General features: G+C 34.9%; 1 protein-coding gene and 1 long non-coding RNA gene across 5 annotated transcripts; both read left to right on the forward strand.

Annotated features, from left to right (window-relative positions):
* LOC109362290 lies at window positions 1,476-13,091 on the forward strand. 4 transcript variants are annotated; one of them, XM_019607993.1, is made up of 28 exons: window positions 1,476-1,635; window positions 1,772-1,979; window positions 2,083-2,201; window positions 2,332-2,448; window positions 2,853-2,999; window positions 3,143-3,520; window positions 3,605-3,759; window positions 4,175-4,302; window positions 4,380-4,471; window positions 4,601-4,847; window positions 4,935-4,992; window positions 6,743-6,891; window positions 7,007-7,077; window positions 7,167-7,337; window positions 7,993-8,064; window positions 8,231-8,332; window positions 8,403-8,492; window positions 9,157-9,232; window positions 9,299-9,392; window positions 9,485-9,554; window positions 9,696-9,875; window positions 11,141-11,263; window positions 11,356-11,439; window positions 11,511-11,695; window positions 11,812-11,950; window positions 12,040-12,099; window positions 12,387-12,491; window positions 12,587-13,091. In XM_019607993.1, exons 1-28 carry the CDS (start codon window positions 1,537-1,539, stop codon window positions 12,698-12,700), a joined length of 3,633 nt encoding a protein of 1,210 aa, XP_019463538.1. In that variant the 5' UTR covers window positions 1,476-1,536; the 3' UTR covers window positions 12,701-13,091. The 4 variants fall into 4 exon arrangements, with proteins under 4 accessions (XP_019463538.1, XP_019463547.1, XP_019463529.1 ...); XM_019608002.1 differs by having other exon boundaries at window positions 3,143-3,505; XM_019607984.1 differs by having other exon boundaries at window positions 3,143-3,759.
* LOC109362318 lies at window positions 9,871-10,154 on the forward strand. Its single transcript, XR_002109393.1, has 2 exons — window positions 9,871-9,937; window positions 9,979-10,154. It is a non-coding gene; the product is annotated as an uncharacterized LOC109362318 (long non-coding RNA).

Genomic DNA, 17,979 nt, shown 5'->3' on the forward strand with positions numbered 1-17,979 from the left:
ATAATATCATAATTTATTTTAATATTTCTTTTATCACAAAATTTATAATATTAAGTACAGTCAATATAAAAAATGTGATATAATTATTTACAATGAAATATATAAAAATTAAATATTCGATACAGTAGGGCCAGTAAACACGTAGTGTCTGTCAACACAATGATACTAATAAAATAATAAAGATACTAACTTATTTAATTTAGATATATTTACATATACCTATAAGGAAGTTCTTTTATAAATTTATTTATTTATAGATTTTTAATTTTTTTCATTAATTTTTATTTTTATTTACTCTTGAGAATAAATTTTTAAATGGACAAAGTCTTAATTTCAAATATTAAAATTCTAACCTTACTAATAATTTATATTTCTCAAATTATATTTGTTTTCTTCCAAAATCAAATTGTTCTATGGCATCCCAATATTAATACTATCATTATTTTTCATAATAAATTTTATGTAATTTTTGTAAATTTCAGAATATGTAATTTTTATTTTTGAAATTAGACTTTATAATATTAAATGTATTTAATTAAAAATGTGGGTGGATAGGTGCCTTCCAAAATACTAATACTTTCTATTATAATGGAATTAATATTTATACAGTCAATTTTCTGATACCCTATTTTATCTTACTTAGAATTTATATTATATCTTATTCCCATGATGTCTAAAATCAAAAATGTTATTATCATTAATAATAAAATTTATATATTCTATTTTTTAAAATTGCAGTATATATCTATATTAACTATTATTTATATATTTATTAATATATAATAATTGATTTATTAATTAAATCAAAATGCTAATATTAATAAAAGTATTACCAATAGTTTATATAAATACGTATTAGAAAGAGATTTTTCTTCTTTTATTTTTCTAGTGAACAAAATTTTGGTGAGATGACTAGAATTACAGGCATCAATGTTTATAACAATATTTATAAATTAAAAAATTTTAAACGGGAAGCCTCATGGCCATTGTTGTATTACTCATTTGAAAGTAAATTTAAAATAAAAAAACTGTTTGACGTAAATCCTTATGCAAATGATAAATCTCACTGGATACTTTTTTTTCTCTTTAAGTAAAATGATAACTTGAAATTTTATTAGTTGATTTCAAACCTAAAAACCAATTATCAATAAATTATTCATCCAGTGATATAATGCATTACTAAATTCTCAAATTAATTAAAATGTTAAATATTTGATTCATAAAACTCAGTAAAAAACTTCAAACTGTGCACAGTGACTTCGTAACTGAGCTTTGCCTTTATTTAGCGCATCATAACCATAACCCCCATCGCTCACTAAATTGCACTTTCACCTACTACCCGAACCCTAACTTACGCACATGGTGCCGCGTCCCAGGTATTATAAAAAAGGAAAGAAATAATAATAAAAAAGATATTTTATTTTACCCAAAAACAAAAAAGTAAAATAATTTATTTATTATATACATTGGAAAAAAAAAACAGAGGCATGAAGCTAAAAAAAACAAGAAGCAGAAAGAAGAAAAAAAGAAAGAAGCATGGTTTCAACGAGACGCAGTGGATCTCTCTCTGGTAACAGTTCCAAAAGATCTTCTTCTCCATCTGAAGATAAATCTCCTTCACCGAAGCGTCAAAAGGTTTTTTCCACTTTCTCTTTAATCAATCAATTGAATCCAAACGGTTCGATTCTGAGCTTGTAGTTTTGGAGAATTTAAGCGTCAAATTTTGTTTCTTCTTGATGTTAGGATTTTAAGATTTATCCAACTTTTCTAGGTTGACAATGGCGGTTCGCTGGAGAAGCCGGTGGCGGTGGCGGTGGCGGGAAATTCCAAGGAATTGCGTACTCCTGAGACGGTGCCTGATCCCGGAGAATGTGACTCCGGCGTTGTTAAGGTGGCCGGAGCTGGTGGAACTGATGCTGTGAGTTCCGGAAAAGCTGATGCTACTGCTGCTGAAGCTGTGGCGGCGCCAATTACTGATGGTATATTTTAGCTCTCAGATATATATTTTTAATCCAAATTTTGTTTTTCTTTTATTTTTTATTTTATTGAATAGGTGCTTGGCTCTTGAATTTTACTATGAAGGTTCTTCGCTGATTGATAAGGCCAAGTGTGGTTTCTCTTCTTGGATGACATGTCAGAAGCCAAGTCCTCTATTTGAGAGTCCAGCACCGTGGGGCAGACTCTTGTCACAGTCTGCACAGGTAATTTCATTTTTATTTGAGTTATTCGAGTGAAGTGAATAATGATTGTAGTGGTCACTCTCTGAAGTGTTGAGTCTATGTGTAGCAGGTGGAATTTATTGTTAATTTTGAATTTTTGTCACTGTTGCAGAATCCAAATGTTGCCATTTGCACGCAGAACTTCACAATTGGTTCTAGTAGAAGTTGCAACTTCCCATTGAAAGATCAAACTATAAGTGGAAATTTATGCAAGATCAAGCATACCCAGGTATTTCTGAAGGCTTAAAGTAAGGTTTCTCGATGGAGTTTTCTAACACTGATAATATTGTGTGTGGTCAGGCTCCTTTCAAAGCAGTACACCCTAATGAACCATTTTACCTGGTTACTATTTCACTAAGTTTTATAATCCTTCCTATAGTTAATTGCAGTTGGGGTCGCAGTTCTATTCTGTTTTCTTCAGTTGTAGAAAATTGTGGGAAAATGCAGCTCATGCGGCCACAATTGCAAAGACCTCCAAAAAAGTAATATCGTAGCTATGATCGCAACTTGGACCAAAACACAGTACTTATCTGTAGTCGTGTGCTTGGATAGTTGTTTTTTCCAGCTTTTTGAGCTGAGTACTTTAGAATATGCATGTGCAGTATGCTCATTGTTATTTCTGGAAATGATCAGGGCAAGGGAAGTGATGTAGCTTCGCTAGAAAGTACAGGCAGCAAAGGGTCTGTTCTAGTAAATGGGATGCTTGTCAAGAAGAATACCAGCTGTGTTCTTAACTCGGGTGATGAGGTGGTTTTTGGTTTGCTGGGAAAACATTCTTATGTATCCTTTTAGTTCATCCAGTTGAGTGTGATCTTTCCTCCCATGTGCTTCTTCAAATGAGAAGTATTGGTTACAGTGCTTGTCTATTTCTCAATATTTTTCAGTCTTGCATGGGTAATTTTCTTAATTTGTTTTCAACCTAGATTTTTCAGCAACTAAATACTGAGGTTGCAGTTAAGGGTGCGGAAGTCCAGAGTGGTGTTGGTCAATTTCAGCAAATTGAAAGGAGAGCTGGAGATGCTTCAACTGTGGCTGGGGCTTCTATCTTGGCTTCTCTTTCTAGCCCCAGACAGGACCTAACAAGATTGAAATCTCCAACTGAAAGTTCTAGTAAACCTCACCTGGATGCCTCTATTCATTCTGTTCTTGATGGTGGTATAAAAATTGAGATTAATGCCGTGGAATCTACTCCAAATGTGTGGAGTGCTAAAGCAGCTGATGTTGGAGCAAGCGAAAAGGATTCACCAATGGATTGCAATCCAGATGCTAGCACAGAGGCAGACAATGTAAAACTCTCTGGGGTGAATGTTTTCCTAAGGCCTTTCTTCAGGATATTAGACTGGCCTAATTTTAAACTGAAACTGAACAAAAGTATCTGTAAACAGGTATTGGAAGAAATAAATGGGATGCAGGATAGGCAGACTGCATCGACTTCGAGTAAATCTGTGCGCTGTGCAGTATTTAGAGAAGATGTCCGCGCTGCAATACTGGATGGAAGAGAAATAGAAGTGTCTTTTGATAACTTCCCCTACTATTTGAGGTATAATTATCTCCTAATCTATATTTAATGCAATGATATGTGAGATCCTTATCCTATAAATGCAATTACTCTGGATACCTCTCTTTTTTTATCATTTGAATTTGTTACATGGATATGAATTTATGGGTGCACTTTTATTATAAATGGTGGTTATGAATTAATAACTTGCTTTCACATGTCAGTTGTCAATGTTGTCACATTCTTTCTTCAAATGTCTACATAGTTGGATACTTGGATATTAGGATGTTAGGAACTTAGCAATTGAATTTAGCATTTAACTTTTGAGTATGTTTTGAGGTTGGTGTGATTCTTTGTATCAAAGATTATTCTTTATTTATTTGACTTGATTGTGTCTTTGTTGCAATGTGCTTGAAGCCATTCTTGTAGCTCCTTTCTTTGATGGATCTTTTTGCAGTGAAAACACAAAAAATGTCCTGGTGGCAGCTTGCTTTATACACCTAAAGCATAAAGTTAAAGAACATGAAAAGTACACTGCGAATCTTACAACTATAAACCCTCGTATTCTGCTCTCAGGACCTGCAGGTGTGTGGTTACTATATTACTGCTCCCTTCGTTTTTCTTTAATTGTTAACCTAATTTGCTAATTTTTTTGCTTGCAGGGTCAGAAATCTATCAGGAGATTTTGGCAAAAGCGCTTGCAAAATACTTTGGAACTAAGTTGCTCATATTCGATAGCCATTCACTTTTGGGTGTAAGATAAATCATTCTTGTTGGTCTGATATTGTGATCGAGCCATGCATGCTTCTTTAGTTGATGTGTCCTTGAAGTGTTTTTGATTGAAAACTCTGATAATGAATCTTTATTTGCTCTGTGATGACAGGGTTTATCCTCCAAGGAAGCTGAGCTACTCAAAGATGGATTTAATGCCGGAAAATCCTGCAGCAGCACCAAACAAAATCCTACAGCCACAGATTTGGCTAGGAGCATGAATCCATTAGGTAGTGAAACAGATATGCCTAGCTCTTCAAATGTACCTACATCATCTGGCCTTGAGTTTCAACTTAAGTTGGATACTGATAACATACCAGCTACCTCTGGAACAGCCAAAAATTGCTTGTTTAAACTAGGTATGTGCTCCTTCACTTATCTTACATCTTTAAGGTACTTTGGTTTTATCTCAAAAGTCTTTGTAATTTCCATATATAATCATGCAGGTGATAGGGTCAAATTTAGCTCTCCATCTTCTAGTGGCTTGTATCAGATATCTTCAAGGTACATATTTGTAGTAAACTCTTCTGAACTGTTTTCTCTTTTACTCATTGGTATACATTGTTGTGTACATTTTCTTGCACTTATGAGATGGACTATGGGACTTCAGTTATCATGGAACATAGTAGTGATGGATGGATCTTCATTCGCCAAATTGAGGTGCAACAACACAATACCCTAGTTACTCATGATTATGAAATGACAATTCATATAGGATTGAAAACGAATGGATTATACCACTAATAGAAGGTTGGGACAGTTGGGGGGATTATTTGTTGCCATAATGCTCTATCATAAATCATGTTTACTGACAAAGCAACGATCTCTAAGTCTTCCTTAGTCGTTTCACCTATGATTTTTCTTGGCCCTCTCTTCTCTAGAAATTGGACTAACCTCCATTTGATCTGCTCCCTTTATGGGATTATACTGGTCTTCTCCAAACATGTCCAAACCACCTAAAGCACAATTTTACAATCTTTTCTGCAATAGGAGCTACTCCAACTTTCTCTCAAATGCATTCACTTCTAATCTTATCTTATCTAGTGTGTTCACTCATTCGACGTAATATTCTCATCTTACAACTTCAAATTTATTATCTTTGTTGACATTTTATGGCCCAATATGCAGTCTCATATAACATTGCATATCTGATAGTTGTGTAGTAAAGCTTGAGTGGTACTTTTTCTTCATATATGAAACCTGAAGTACTCCACCATTTCATCCAACCTACTTGAATCCTATGGCTTAAGATATATCATAAATTAAATATTTACCTATCTCTTAATTAGGTATTATTAAGATCATGTAAACTTATGCAGTCAATCCCATACCCGAGAGCATCCCAACCAATCCCAAAAACGGAATAGCGGTATCACGGATAGCAGGCTTTCCAGGATAGGGAGGTTTGCTAAAAAGTAGAGCATTATGCAAAATTGAAGATATAAGCTAAAAATCAATGACATAACTCAAATATAATAAACGTAACCACTAAGTAACTCAAAATTCCAATAGGTACTGAGTAATAGGTACTTAGACTACTAGTCTATTCTAAGCATTCAAAATAATTTAGTGAATAAGGGTCGTAGAAGAGGAAGAAGTTGCAGAACCTGCAAAGAGAAGATGAAGATAACCAAGTTTTTGGAAAGAGAGAGCCGGTCACTGGAAAAAGAAGTTTGTCGCTGGAAGAAGGGTTTGAGGGTTGAGAGCTGCTCACCCAAGGTCCAGTTGTTCGAAAGAGTTGAGAGTTGGCCAGTGCTCGCCCAGGTCCTTTTGTTTGAATTAGGTTTCGGATATTATCTAAATGACCAAAAAGTCCCAAAAAAAATATATCTTTTTAAAATGAGATTTAAACCTGGTTGTCCCTTTCCAGTCAGATCCCACTGGGATGAGGTCCTGGGATTTGGAGCTGTGATAGCCAGGATTCAGATCTTTGATGGAATAGCAAATCCCATCTCAGTGTTGTGCCAAACTGGGATGGGATCGACTACTTCTCTCAGCAATTCTATTAACTCTTTCTTTAGTTTCACTTTATGTCTATTTTTAGTAGAATGTAATTGAAATATTCTTTTCTAGCTTATCCCTCCATAATTTGGAGCCGTGACGGTCAGGATTCAAATCTTTGATGGAATAGTAAATCCCATCTCAGTGTTGTACCAAACTGGGATGGGATCGACTACTGCTCTCAGCAATTCTATTAACTTTTTATTTAGTTTCAGATCTTTGATGGAATATTGATTGGCAATTTCACATATAGGGGCCCGCCTAATGGAAGTCGGGGAAAGGTTGTCTTACTTTTTGATGATAACCCATTGTCTAAAATTGGTGTGAGATTTGATAAATCCATACCTGATGGAGTTGATCTTGGAGATGCCTGTGAGGGAGGTCAAGGATTTTTCTGCAATGGTAAAGACATTACTGTCTGCTACAAATTTATTATACTTCTTTGATATTCCATTTTCTTGTATGTTTGAGCCTATTTTGGTCCTAGATTTTGAAGGTGACCTTTTTCTGTTTTCAGTCAATGATCTACAATCGGAAAACAGTGGTGTGGAGGAACTGGACAAATTACTTATTAATTCATTGTTTGAGGTTGCCTTTCACTTCGCTCTGTGGTTTAAGCATCTTGTAATCATTTTGTGGCTCAATGTTAAACTAAAATTTTATACTATTTGTGTCAGGTTGTTTACAGTGAGAGCAGAAGTGCACCATTCATTTTATTCATGAAGGATACCGAGAAGTCTGTAGTAGGAAATGGAGATACATTTTCGTTTAAAAGCAGGCTTGAAAACCTTCCTGACAATGTGGTGGTAATAGGTTCACACACTCACACTGACAGTCGAAAGGTGAAGGTAATATATATATTTTTGGTTAAATAAATTTGTAGGTTCTGATATTATTTGGGGTTTTCAATTAGGTCCCTGTGTTTTTAATGCTTGTGATTGGGCCTATGCTGTTAGAGAGCTATTATAATTTTTCAATGGTAGGCTGATTGGGTCCATATAGTTTCATAAACTTTTGATTGGGTCCATAATATCATTTGAGAACCACTATTTTTAACATTGCTTTAACAATAGGGATCCAATTAAAATTTTGAAACTATAGGGACCCAGTTACAAGTCTCAAAAGATAGGATATAATTGAAAGTCTCTAAAATAGTATAAGGACCTAAGAATTAAGATTAATTAACCATTTTTTGTTCAAATCATAACTTTGTTTTGTAACGATAAAGTGTCATGCACATTGAGGTATTAGAAGCTTTGGGACCCAAGAGCCCATTGACCCTGAAAGTCTGGTCTGCATATGATTTGGTTTATTTGCATGAAATTTGTTGAAAGAATGAATTAATCATTGTCTGAAGATCTGTATTATTTTAGTAGTTATGCAATTTATATGATCTTTTTGTTTTATATTAATCGTGAAACTAAGAAAGATGTATATTTTAGTGAAGAAAGATACAAATTAGATGTGATATATTTAATCCTTTGAATTTGTCATTCCTTGCAGTCGCATCCTGGTGGTTTGGTTTTTACAAAATTCGGTAGCAATCATACTGCCCTCCTTGACATGTCTTTCCCGGTAATGGCTACAACTCCTTTTGACTTCATTTCCTCTTGTTTGAAAGTGAGAAGCAGGAATTACATGTATATGCTTGTATTTTGCACAGGTTCTATTGTTCTTACATGCAATCTAATTACATCCTTTCAGGTTTTGACAGTTATAGCAACATTATTTATTTTTTCAGGATGGTCTCGGACGATTGCATGACAAGGGAAAGGAAGTCCCAAAGCCAAACAAAACTTTGACTAAGCTTTTCCCAAATAAAATTACAATTCACATGCCACAGGTGTGTTCAGTGGATTGTCTGTCATTAGCTTTGTTTTTATATAGTATTCATAATGTATTTCCTGTTATAGGATGAGGCACTTCTAGCATCTTGGAAGCAGCAACTGGATCAAGATGTCGAGACTCTTAAAGTAAAAGCAAATTTACATCATTTGCGCACAGTAAGTACCTTATGTTTATTTGTAATTTTGATTCCGACAGTGTGATGGAAATGTATTTTTATGTTAATACTTGTATATTTTGCATACAAAAAGAAAATGCGTCGGAAGCTCTATGAGATTTTCCTTTACAGACATTGTGATTAATGGCACTGATAAATTTGAAGTTTGATTTGAAGGAATGGGATACTATCGCGCCCAACCTCCTGACCGTTAACGACTTGGAGAGAGGTTTCGGGAGAATTTAGAGATGATCCCATCCTCTCTTGGTAATTTGGAGTCGCCACCATGTTTTTGCGGAAGAAACGTAGAAAAAACTATGCCCAATGTTGGAAAATGTGGCCTTTGAACCAGGATTCTGAATCCAGGATTCAATTATGGATTAGGGAAGGTGGATGTTTGAGTGAGTGGAATTTTTAGAGGCTTTACCTTGTCTCTTGATCTCTCGACCCTGCATAATTTGCCATTTGAAGTTTTAATCTCTTATTTAAATCTAAGACTGAGAAACTGATGAGTTAGAATGCCATGTGGCCCATTTTTTTTGTTTGGACAATAGTACATAGTAGGATTGCTCAACACATATTTAGTACTATCATAAATGTTTGATTGTTTACAGTTGCATTCATGGTGTTCTTAGCTTACAATACCATCAAACTTTATTTAATAGGTTTTGGTCCGTTGTGGAATGGAATGCGAAGGACTTGAGACCTTGTGCATTAAGGACCAGACATTAACTAATGAAGGTATGTTCTACAATTAAGTGGTTTAGGTTTTACCACTTTCTCCATATCATGTTTGCTACAATGCAGATGCAGAGAAGATAGTTGGTTGGGCTTTAAGCCACCACCTCATGCAGAATTCTACAGATGATCCTGATTCAAAGCTTGTATTTTCTTGTGATAGGTAATTACCAATTTGCATGGCTTGTTTATTTTAAATATTTTTGTACTGTATTATAACTTTATAATGGTGTTGTCATTGTGGTGTCCTACCAGCATCCAGTACGGAATTGGGATCTTGCAGTCTATACAGAATGAGGCCAAGAGCCTGAAGAAGTCTCTTAAGGTGATTGTGGTGCTCTTTTGCTACTAAGAAGTTTGTTTCCAGTTTTGTTCCTTATAAAGTTATTCTGTTGGGAAAGTTTAACCAACTTCTTTCATGAACACTACTCTAAATAATCATGTGTGTTATCTGAACTGAAATCAGGATATTGTAACAGAAAACGAGTTTGAAAAGAAGCTTTTGGCTGATGTTGTTCCACCCAGTGACATTGGTGTTACTTTTGATGATATTGGAGCTCTGGAAAATGTCAAGGATACACTTAAGGAGTTGGTGATGCTTCCTTTACAAAGGCCACAACTGTTTTGCAAGGGACAATTAACCAAGGTTTTACTATCTTTATAGATAGAAATTTATTTTGTTAACAGGTTGTCATTTCTGCTCTTTTTGTCAGCTAACTGTGTCTGAGAATTGAGATAGATCCCACTAGTTTTTTTCCTTTTCATCACATGCTTTCACTAGTTTGTTATATTGTTCATGGATTTATTGATTTTATGATGCTTATGGACCAGGCCACAATACATGTTTTTTGTGGATGATATTGTCATATTTGGAGACTGGAAAGAGAAATTAAATGGGAAGATAGAAATGTAGAGACATGCTTTAGAAGCACATGACTTCCATATAGGTTGAAGTAAAGCAGAGTATAGGTGTGTATGTTTAGCAAGAGGTATATAAACCATATTGTAGAGGTAAAATTGGAGATAATACCATACCGTAAGTCACTAGGTTTAAGTATCTCACGTCAATCTTAAAATGAGATAAAGATATTGAGGGACATGCAAACCATATGATCCAAGCGGGTGGGTGAAATGGCAGTGTTTAAGGTGTCATGCGATAGAAAATATTACTGTGCAACTATAAGACCCACAATGTTATATAGAATCGAATGTTGGACAATAAAATGTCAACAAGAAAATAAACTCAATGTAGTAAAGATGAGAATGTTTTTTGTATGAGTAAATATGCTAGAGAAAATAAGATTAAGAATGAAAGCATTAGGGAGAAAGTTGGAGTTGTACTTATTGTAGAAAAGATGATATAATCGCGTCTTAGGTGGTTTGGGTATATGTGTAGGAGACTATTAGAATCTCATGTAAGGAGAATAGATCAAATGTAGGCCAATCCAATCTATCGAGAGCCAGAGGCTAAGAAAAATCATAAGCGAAACAATTAGGAAATATTTAGAGATCAATGATTTGTCACCAGACATGATTTATGATTGAGCCAACCCGTCTAGTGGTACTAAGGCTAGTTTTGATGTTGTATAATGAGCTTTGTTGATGCCCTCTCCCTGTCCCAACTTGAAAAGAGAGGGGTAGAGAAGAATGAGCTGACTGCAGTTTTCTTCAATCCTGTTTTTAGATTGACCTTCTTGACATGGGGATCTATTTTTAGATTTGTCTGGGGAAGATATGTAACTCAATTGTTTTGTTTGAAATCAAAACATTTGTGATGTGCTATTGATAAAACCCGGTGAACAGTGCAATTGATAAAACTTCGTCTAATTTTTTTTTTCCTGTGATCGTCTATGATGCCCTTTGTCAAAATATTATCCATGCTGATTTCTGACTGAGTTGCCTTTTGTGCAGCCGTGCAAGGGTATCCTATTATTTGGTCCTCCGGGAACAGGTAAAACAATGCTTGCAAAGGCAGTTGCTACTGAAGCTGGTGCAAACTTCATCAACATTTCTATGTCAAGTATTACATCTAAGGTTCAATTTATGCCTCTCTGGATGTATTTAATCTTACCAATATCAGTTTGTTGTGCATGTTAACTCATGTTCTTACCCCCATTTTGCTTTAGTGGTTCGGTGAGGGCGAAAAATATGTCAAAGCTGTTTTCTCTCTGGCTAGTAAAATTGCTCCTAGTGTTATATTTGTGGATGAAGTAAGCCTTTCACATAAATGGTTTTGGTTTTTATTTATTAATGACATATTTAACTTCACTAGTTTTTTTAGGTTGACAGTATGTTGGGCCAGAGGGAAAATTCAGGGGAGCATGAGGCCATGCGGAAGATGAAAAATGAATTCATGGTGAATTGGGATGGGTTACGTACAAAGGATAAGGAGCGGGTTCTAGTGCTTGCAGCAACTAATAGGCCTTTTGACCTAGATGAGGCTGTCATTAGGAGGCTACCACGAAGGTATGTACCATGTCCAATTGTGCTTTTGATTTCCCTTTTCTCCCTCTCTCTTTTTGGGTCAGAGAGGCACTAGGCACTAGGCACGTGAAGTTTTTGTAATCTTTGGTCTTCCACAGATTGATGGTTAAATTGCCAGATTCTCCCAATAGAGCAAAATTTTTGAAAGTTATACTGGCAAAAGAGGAATTATCCCCTGATATCGATTTGGATGCAGTTGCAAACATGACTGATGGATATTCTGGAAGTGATCTCAAGGTTGTGGACGTTTTATTCCCTGATACCCTATACTTTTGATATTAATGATATTATATTCTTAATATTTGATGTTTGCTCTTATACTACAGAATTTGTGTGTAGCTGCTGCACACCGTCCTATTAAAGAGATACTAGAAAAGGAAAAAAAGGTAGTGGTTCTTCTGTATGTTGTTAAGTGTTACAATTGGTACTTCTATTGTTTTTGTCATTGCTTTTGATGGTTAAGTTACACTTGGGATGATTCCACGAATCATTCTTCAGTTTATATGCTCTTGGAATGTGGTAAAAATTAAGTTTGATATGAGACAATGCTATTGCTATTTGGTGATGCTTTAGCCCCTTAATACATATGTATTTTATATACTTGATAGGCGTTTGTGGTCTACCTCGGAACTCAAAAGAGATTTTGATCTAATGTGTTTGAGATGCATTACAGGAACGTGTTGCTGCTCTAGCAGAAGGTCAACCTGTTCCTTCATTATGTAGTAGTGTGGACATCCGATCTTTAAACAATGACGATTTCAAATATGCACATCAACATGTATGAAATGAGAACCCCTTTTATGCTGCACCCCTGCCCTATCCTTCCAGGGCTCCATCTTCTGTAATAAAAATAACTTTGCTATATTGTTGCAGGTATGCGCAAGTGTTTCCTCCGAATCAGTAAATATGACTGAACTATCACAATGGAATGAACTCTATGGCGAAGGTGGTTCAAGAGTAAAGAAATCTCTTAGCTATTTCATGTGAGAGCTTTTTCCTTGGTACACACCATTGCTCCTCCATCTCTTGCGGCCCAAACTTTTGTAATTTTTTGCCAATCAATAGGGGGCTACCGGGGTTGTTCAGTCATTTCCTCTGTAAAATGAAACCTTCTTTGAAGTTACTTTTCTTATATCTGGGTTGGTAAGTTTTGAAGGGAGTGGAGAGCAGCCTCCCAGAATTTTGGTTCCCAAAAGAATGTTGATTGAGTTTTTTGTTTATCTTTTTAAAAGGGATAAGAAAAAAAGATAGAATAGTAGATAATCTCGTACATATAATATTTGTCTTCACTACTATTGAGATATCCTGGAATAATAGCCATTTAGGCTATCAATTTGTGGTTTTATGTGCATAATAGCATATCATGCATTTTAAAGCCTCCTCTAAATTGATTCCATGAGAATGCAAGCCACTATTGATAAACTTGTATATGGCTGCAATTAAGCAGTGGTTAGAGCTTTTATCTTTATATTGAATGTTTTTTATAATCTTTATTGTAACTTAACATTTTATGTTAAGTATCAGCATCAAGTATCAAGCATGAGTGTTGGTTGCCTTAAACTGTTGATAGTTACTTTGACTTTTTAATAAAGAAATTGTTAGCCATGTAAAAGTCAATGTTATTTATGTATCTAATTTACATGAATTATTTTTACTTCCTAGGATACTTTAAACTTTAAATAATGGTGAAATTGATTCATGTATTAAGAGATAATGTTAATTTTTTTTAATTTTATTATTCCTAAATTTTAACACTTGTATTTTGTTTTAATCTCCACCATTAGATCATTATTTTTTATATATATACTAATAATATTGTATTAATGGTTATGAACAATATATTAATCGTTAAAGTACACTAGTTTGGTGACAATGGTGATAATGTTTAAGGAGTAAATAAGAAAAAAATATAATTTATAATATCTACATACGAAATGTGTAAAGTTTATTGGAGTTTATACATTTTTCTAATAACCAAAACTAACATGTATTCTTCTATTAATTACATGAGCTAAATGTTTTCAAGTTGTTGTGTAGCATCAAAAATTCTATATGTTGTGTTTTTATAAAATTATTTCAACTTACTCTTAAACTTATGAGAAATATTACATGGTACACGGTTAATAATAAATATGTGGTTAACATAATTAGTTCCGAAGTATATATTACATAACACCCATTGTGCTACTATAAGTTATAGTTTGCCCGTTTTACTGGTAAAAATACTATTGTAATAACTTATACAATATGCTCTAATGTTCCACATTTCTTTAGGCAAATTGTTAATAGAAGTACGATTACATAAAACAATTCTTTAGGGTAACTTTCACACACTTTTATAAAAAAAATTATGCATATGTATTGCAAAGTTAAAATATAATTAAAAAATATTATTAATTTGAATTGATTAAAGTAATGACCGAACACATTTAAAGTGAACATTGTATAAAATAAGAGGAAAAAAATATATGCATTTACAAATTACAATGTAGTTTTTTACATTAACCTTATATCATTTATCATTCATATTTAAATGTCTATATACAAGAGATGCACAATAAATTATTCTAGGACTGGTTTATACTTTAGAGGACATGTCAGTCATGGATACCCTTTGATCTGGAAGAGCTAAAGTTATTTAGATATACAATAGGAGCACAAGTTGGCAGAGGAAAATGAATGTGATCCAAAGAGAAATGTTTGTGAGAAGCGAAAGATAGAGTCAGATATAACTTTTCTACAGGAAGATGCTGGTAGAAACCAAAAGAAAGCTCATGAGTAGAATAGAGATCAAGTGCATAACTTTTCTCAGCTGACAAGAATGGAAGGAGTAAATCAGAAAAATATCAGTGACATTTCATCATTTGAGAGTGGGCAGATATATGATCAAGCTGATGCTGCTGGGTTTATCCGGCTTTATGGTCTTCCGATGAGGGTCCGAGCAATGCTTGAGCAGGGTATCTAAGTGTTGATTTTCATTTGAACATGTACTTGATTGACAAAAAAGGCCTGCTTTGATGCACTTGATTCAGTGACATTGACTTGTTTTACAAAAGGAATTGATGCAATAAAAGCAGTTAAGTAATTTTAAAAAACGTGCTGCAAAGTTATGCCAAGAATCTAATTGAAGTATTGCATTTTCAATACCAAATATCATGCCAAGAATTTAATCAATGTATTATATTTTCAATACCAAATATTATGGGGCAATCCTTTAGGAGCTACTTGTAACCATGGTTTTACTTGCCCTCTTAGTTAGTATCTAAAAGCAGCAGTGAAAGTCCCTTGTCTTGATTCACCAAAGGCAAATATAAAAGTATATAATAAAGATATATGCACCTCTTTTGTGTACCTGCATATGGAGGACATGGCTTGAACAGCAAAATACAAGAATTAAGGGCGATGCCATCATCCATCATCAACACATGCAACCACTAAATCTAAAAACTAAGACATTAAGAAAGACATGAGTTGTGTTAATAAGGAAAACAGAAGGGAGGACATTTTGTGTAATATCCAACTTAAGCAAATAAGCACTTTCATCTGTGAGAGAAAGTTTTGTCTAATGAATTCCACGCAGTATCCTCCAAAACAAGGCTTGTGACACTCTTAAATTCTGTGTCCAGCTTGAGTGATGGAGAACAATGCTTGAAATACTCTAGCATCTCTCTGGTCACAGTAATGAATCTCAGCCTCAAGAGTCAAGAAACAAGGAATTGAAACTTGGAAGTTTAAACCATTGCAATGGAAGAACATATTCAATTGAAAATCCAAAATAAAGCTCAAGCTTTTGAGTTTTCAATCAGCTTTTCTTAGTTCTCATTGTGGAGATGATGGCGTGCAATAGAGTGTATGCACAAAGCTGACAATTGGTTTTACCCAGGCTTGTCCTAAATACATAGTTCTGAAACCTCGTCCTTGTTCTCAGTTGTGGAGTGTGGATGATTTATTGTTCACATAACAGTGCTGAAAAAAGCTCACAATGGGTTTTATTACCCAGACTTCTCTTACAGACATCATATTTCTGAAGGGACATGGTCAGTTGAGAATGGTTCTTCCTCTTCAGTGGTAACTCCATAGATGTCTGAATCACCCACTTCGGATGGTTAGTTCATGATTGGTCTCAGAATGGTAGTGCAGAATCTTAACTGTGAAAACTCTCAAGTGTTGGAAAAAAATGGGAACGTTGCAGCACCCATTTGTTCATAAGTCCCACATAGGCCAGGTTCCAGGAAGCAGTGTTAAGTGTTAGATATAAAATAAAAGTGAGTAACAATGAGCAACATACTTACCTGGACGGGGTCAATGGGTGATCAAGAAGGCCTATGGCCTAGGGCAGTGACCTCCATTGCACTTAGGAGGGGTGCTCTCCTAAGGTCTACCCAAGTGGTGGAGCCTACGTCATAATTTGTGGCAGAGGGGGCCTGCGTTCGCGCGGCCCCCACCAATTCTAGTCCAATTTTTTAATTGTTTGCATTGAATTGGATTAAACTAAGTTTTGCAATGTTTGGTATTTTACTTGTGAATTTTCATATGGTTATGAACGTGCATAGTAATCTCTTTTACTACTCTACTGTTATTGTAATATGGAGTGTCATTAAAAAAAGATTCTGGTTGATTATATGGACGAGATTTGAGTAAAAGTGTAAAACTCATGTGCGAGATTTGTGATATATATAACATCTGTGCTTAACACATATATAAATATATACTGCATGAATCTAAATTGTCATAAAGCTGCTAGGTTTGAAGATGTGTTTGGAATCTGTCAATTCTAATTGTCCTTGAAGTTGGGTACTCATGTTACCTGCTTGACCGAAACCAGCAAGTTAGATAGGTTCTCACTCAGTCAACTCTCCTAGACTGGACGAGATCTGAAAACTCTATGGATAGCAATCTCACCACTAACTGGACATTTTGGGAATCAAGATATTGATTATATGGAATCAATACGCGGAATTGTAATGTTTTCGTGAGTGTAAGGTTGTCGAATGTTTTAATGAACAAAACTATAATCTGGATTTGGATGAGGAAGGGGAGGCGATGATGTAATTCAGAGGTAAAATTTAGGAGCGCCTGTGTTCAAGGGAGTGTGTTCTATTATCAGTTTACTTGTGAGAATACTGTTTTCTTCTTTGAAGAATGTGGAACTAGCTTCGTTGTTTAGTTATTATATCCCTACTAGTACAGCACACCCTCGACCATGTAGTAGAGCGTAGCATTCTATAGTCCTAACTTCTCTAGCCTAGCCCAAGGAGAAGTGAGGTAGGCTCTCAAAATCAACTCCATGGTCGGACATGAACTGAACGAACTTCTGCTTCTTCAAACTATATGGGGGAGGATGAAAAGTGCTCCCAGTTGGTAATTCCACTACTATTCGAACATATAGGGAATGGATCATTCAAGTATGTGATCCTAAGTTTTTAACAAGTTAGAATTCCATAGTTTCTGGTTTAAGCTAGAAAAAATAGTGCATTGTGAACGAGGAAGTCCCACATAGTATGATGTGTGAGAGGAAACAGACAAGACGTCATATAAAAGCAGCACTTGTGTATTGTACAATTCATACCTTTCTCGGCCTTTTGGCTAAGATCAAGTGTAGTATCTGTTCTTATCAGTTTAATATCTGATATGTGGGTCATTGGCCCACACGATATTAAATTACTTTTTTAAAGGGGAGGGGCCATGACAATAGCTTGCTATTGGGTCTCTCAGGTATCGCCCATGTGTTGCACTACCACATGGGCTGGTGCACCCTATACCATTCTTAGTCTTAATATTATTCTATTGAAGAGCTGCATTTTTTATACAGAAATTTGCCTGATATTTATTTCCCATGGTTAACCAATATGCAGATTAAAAGACCAATTCTTTTTACTTACCGAAACACCCAACATAAAATCTCTCTATATTGCCACAGCTAAAATGACAGTAGTAGGTGTTGGTTACAAATATTATATAAGGAGTAGTGCAGTTCATGAAACTATTCATATATTTAACAGTTGCTATCTTTCATAAAGTCATGGGTATCACTTGTGGGATACGTTTGAGTTTTTTGTGTTCTTTATATATTTTAGCTCATGAATCTACATTTTCTTGATTTCACTTTTTTTCTAAAGTGAGAGATTCAGATCCTCAAATTGTATACACTCCACCCACCCTGGTATGGAGAATTGAAACCTACGCATGCACATTGTATATCTTCAACTCATTAGTGTCATCTCAACATATAGAGGTCAAAACTCAAGAGGTTCTCCAACCCAAAA

This window comes from Lupinus angustifolius, chromosome LG01, assembly GCF_001865875.1.
Source record: "Lupinus angustifolius cultivar Tanjil chromosome LG01, LupAngTanjil_v1.0, whole genome shotgun sequence".
Taxonomy (NCBI): Eukaryota; Viridiplantae; Streptophyta; class Magnoliopsida; order Fabales; family Fabaceae; genus Lupinus; species Lupinus angustifolius.

Coding starts and splice junctions, on each gene's coding strand:
- LOC109362290 (XM_019607984.1), top strand. CDS start 1,537: ATGGTTTCAACGAGACGCAGTGGATCTCTCTCTGGTAACAGTTCCAAA. Junction 1,980..2,082: donor GGCGGCGCCAATTACTGATG/GTATATTTTAGC, acceptor TTTACTATGAAG/GTTCTTCGCTGATTGATAAG. Junction 9,876..11,140: donor GCAAGGGACAATTAACCAAG/GTTTTACTATCT, acceptor CCTTTTGTGCAG/CCGTGCAAGGGTATCCTATT.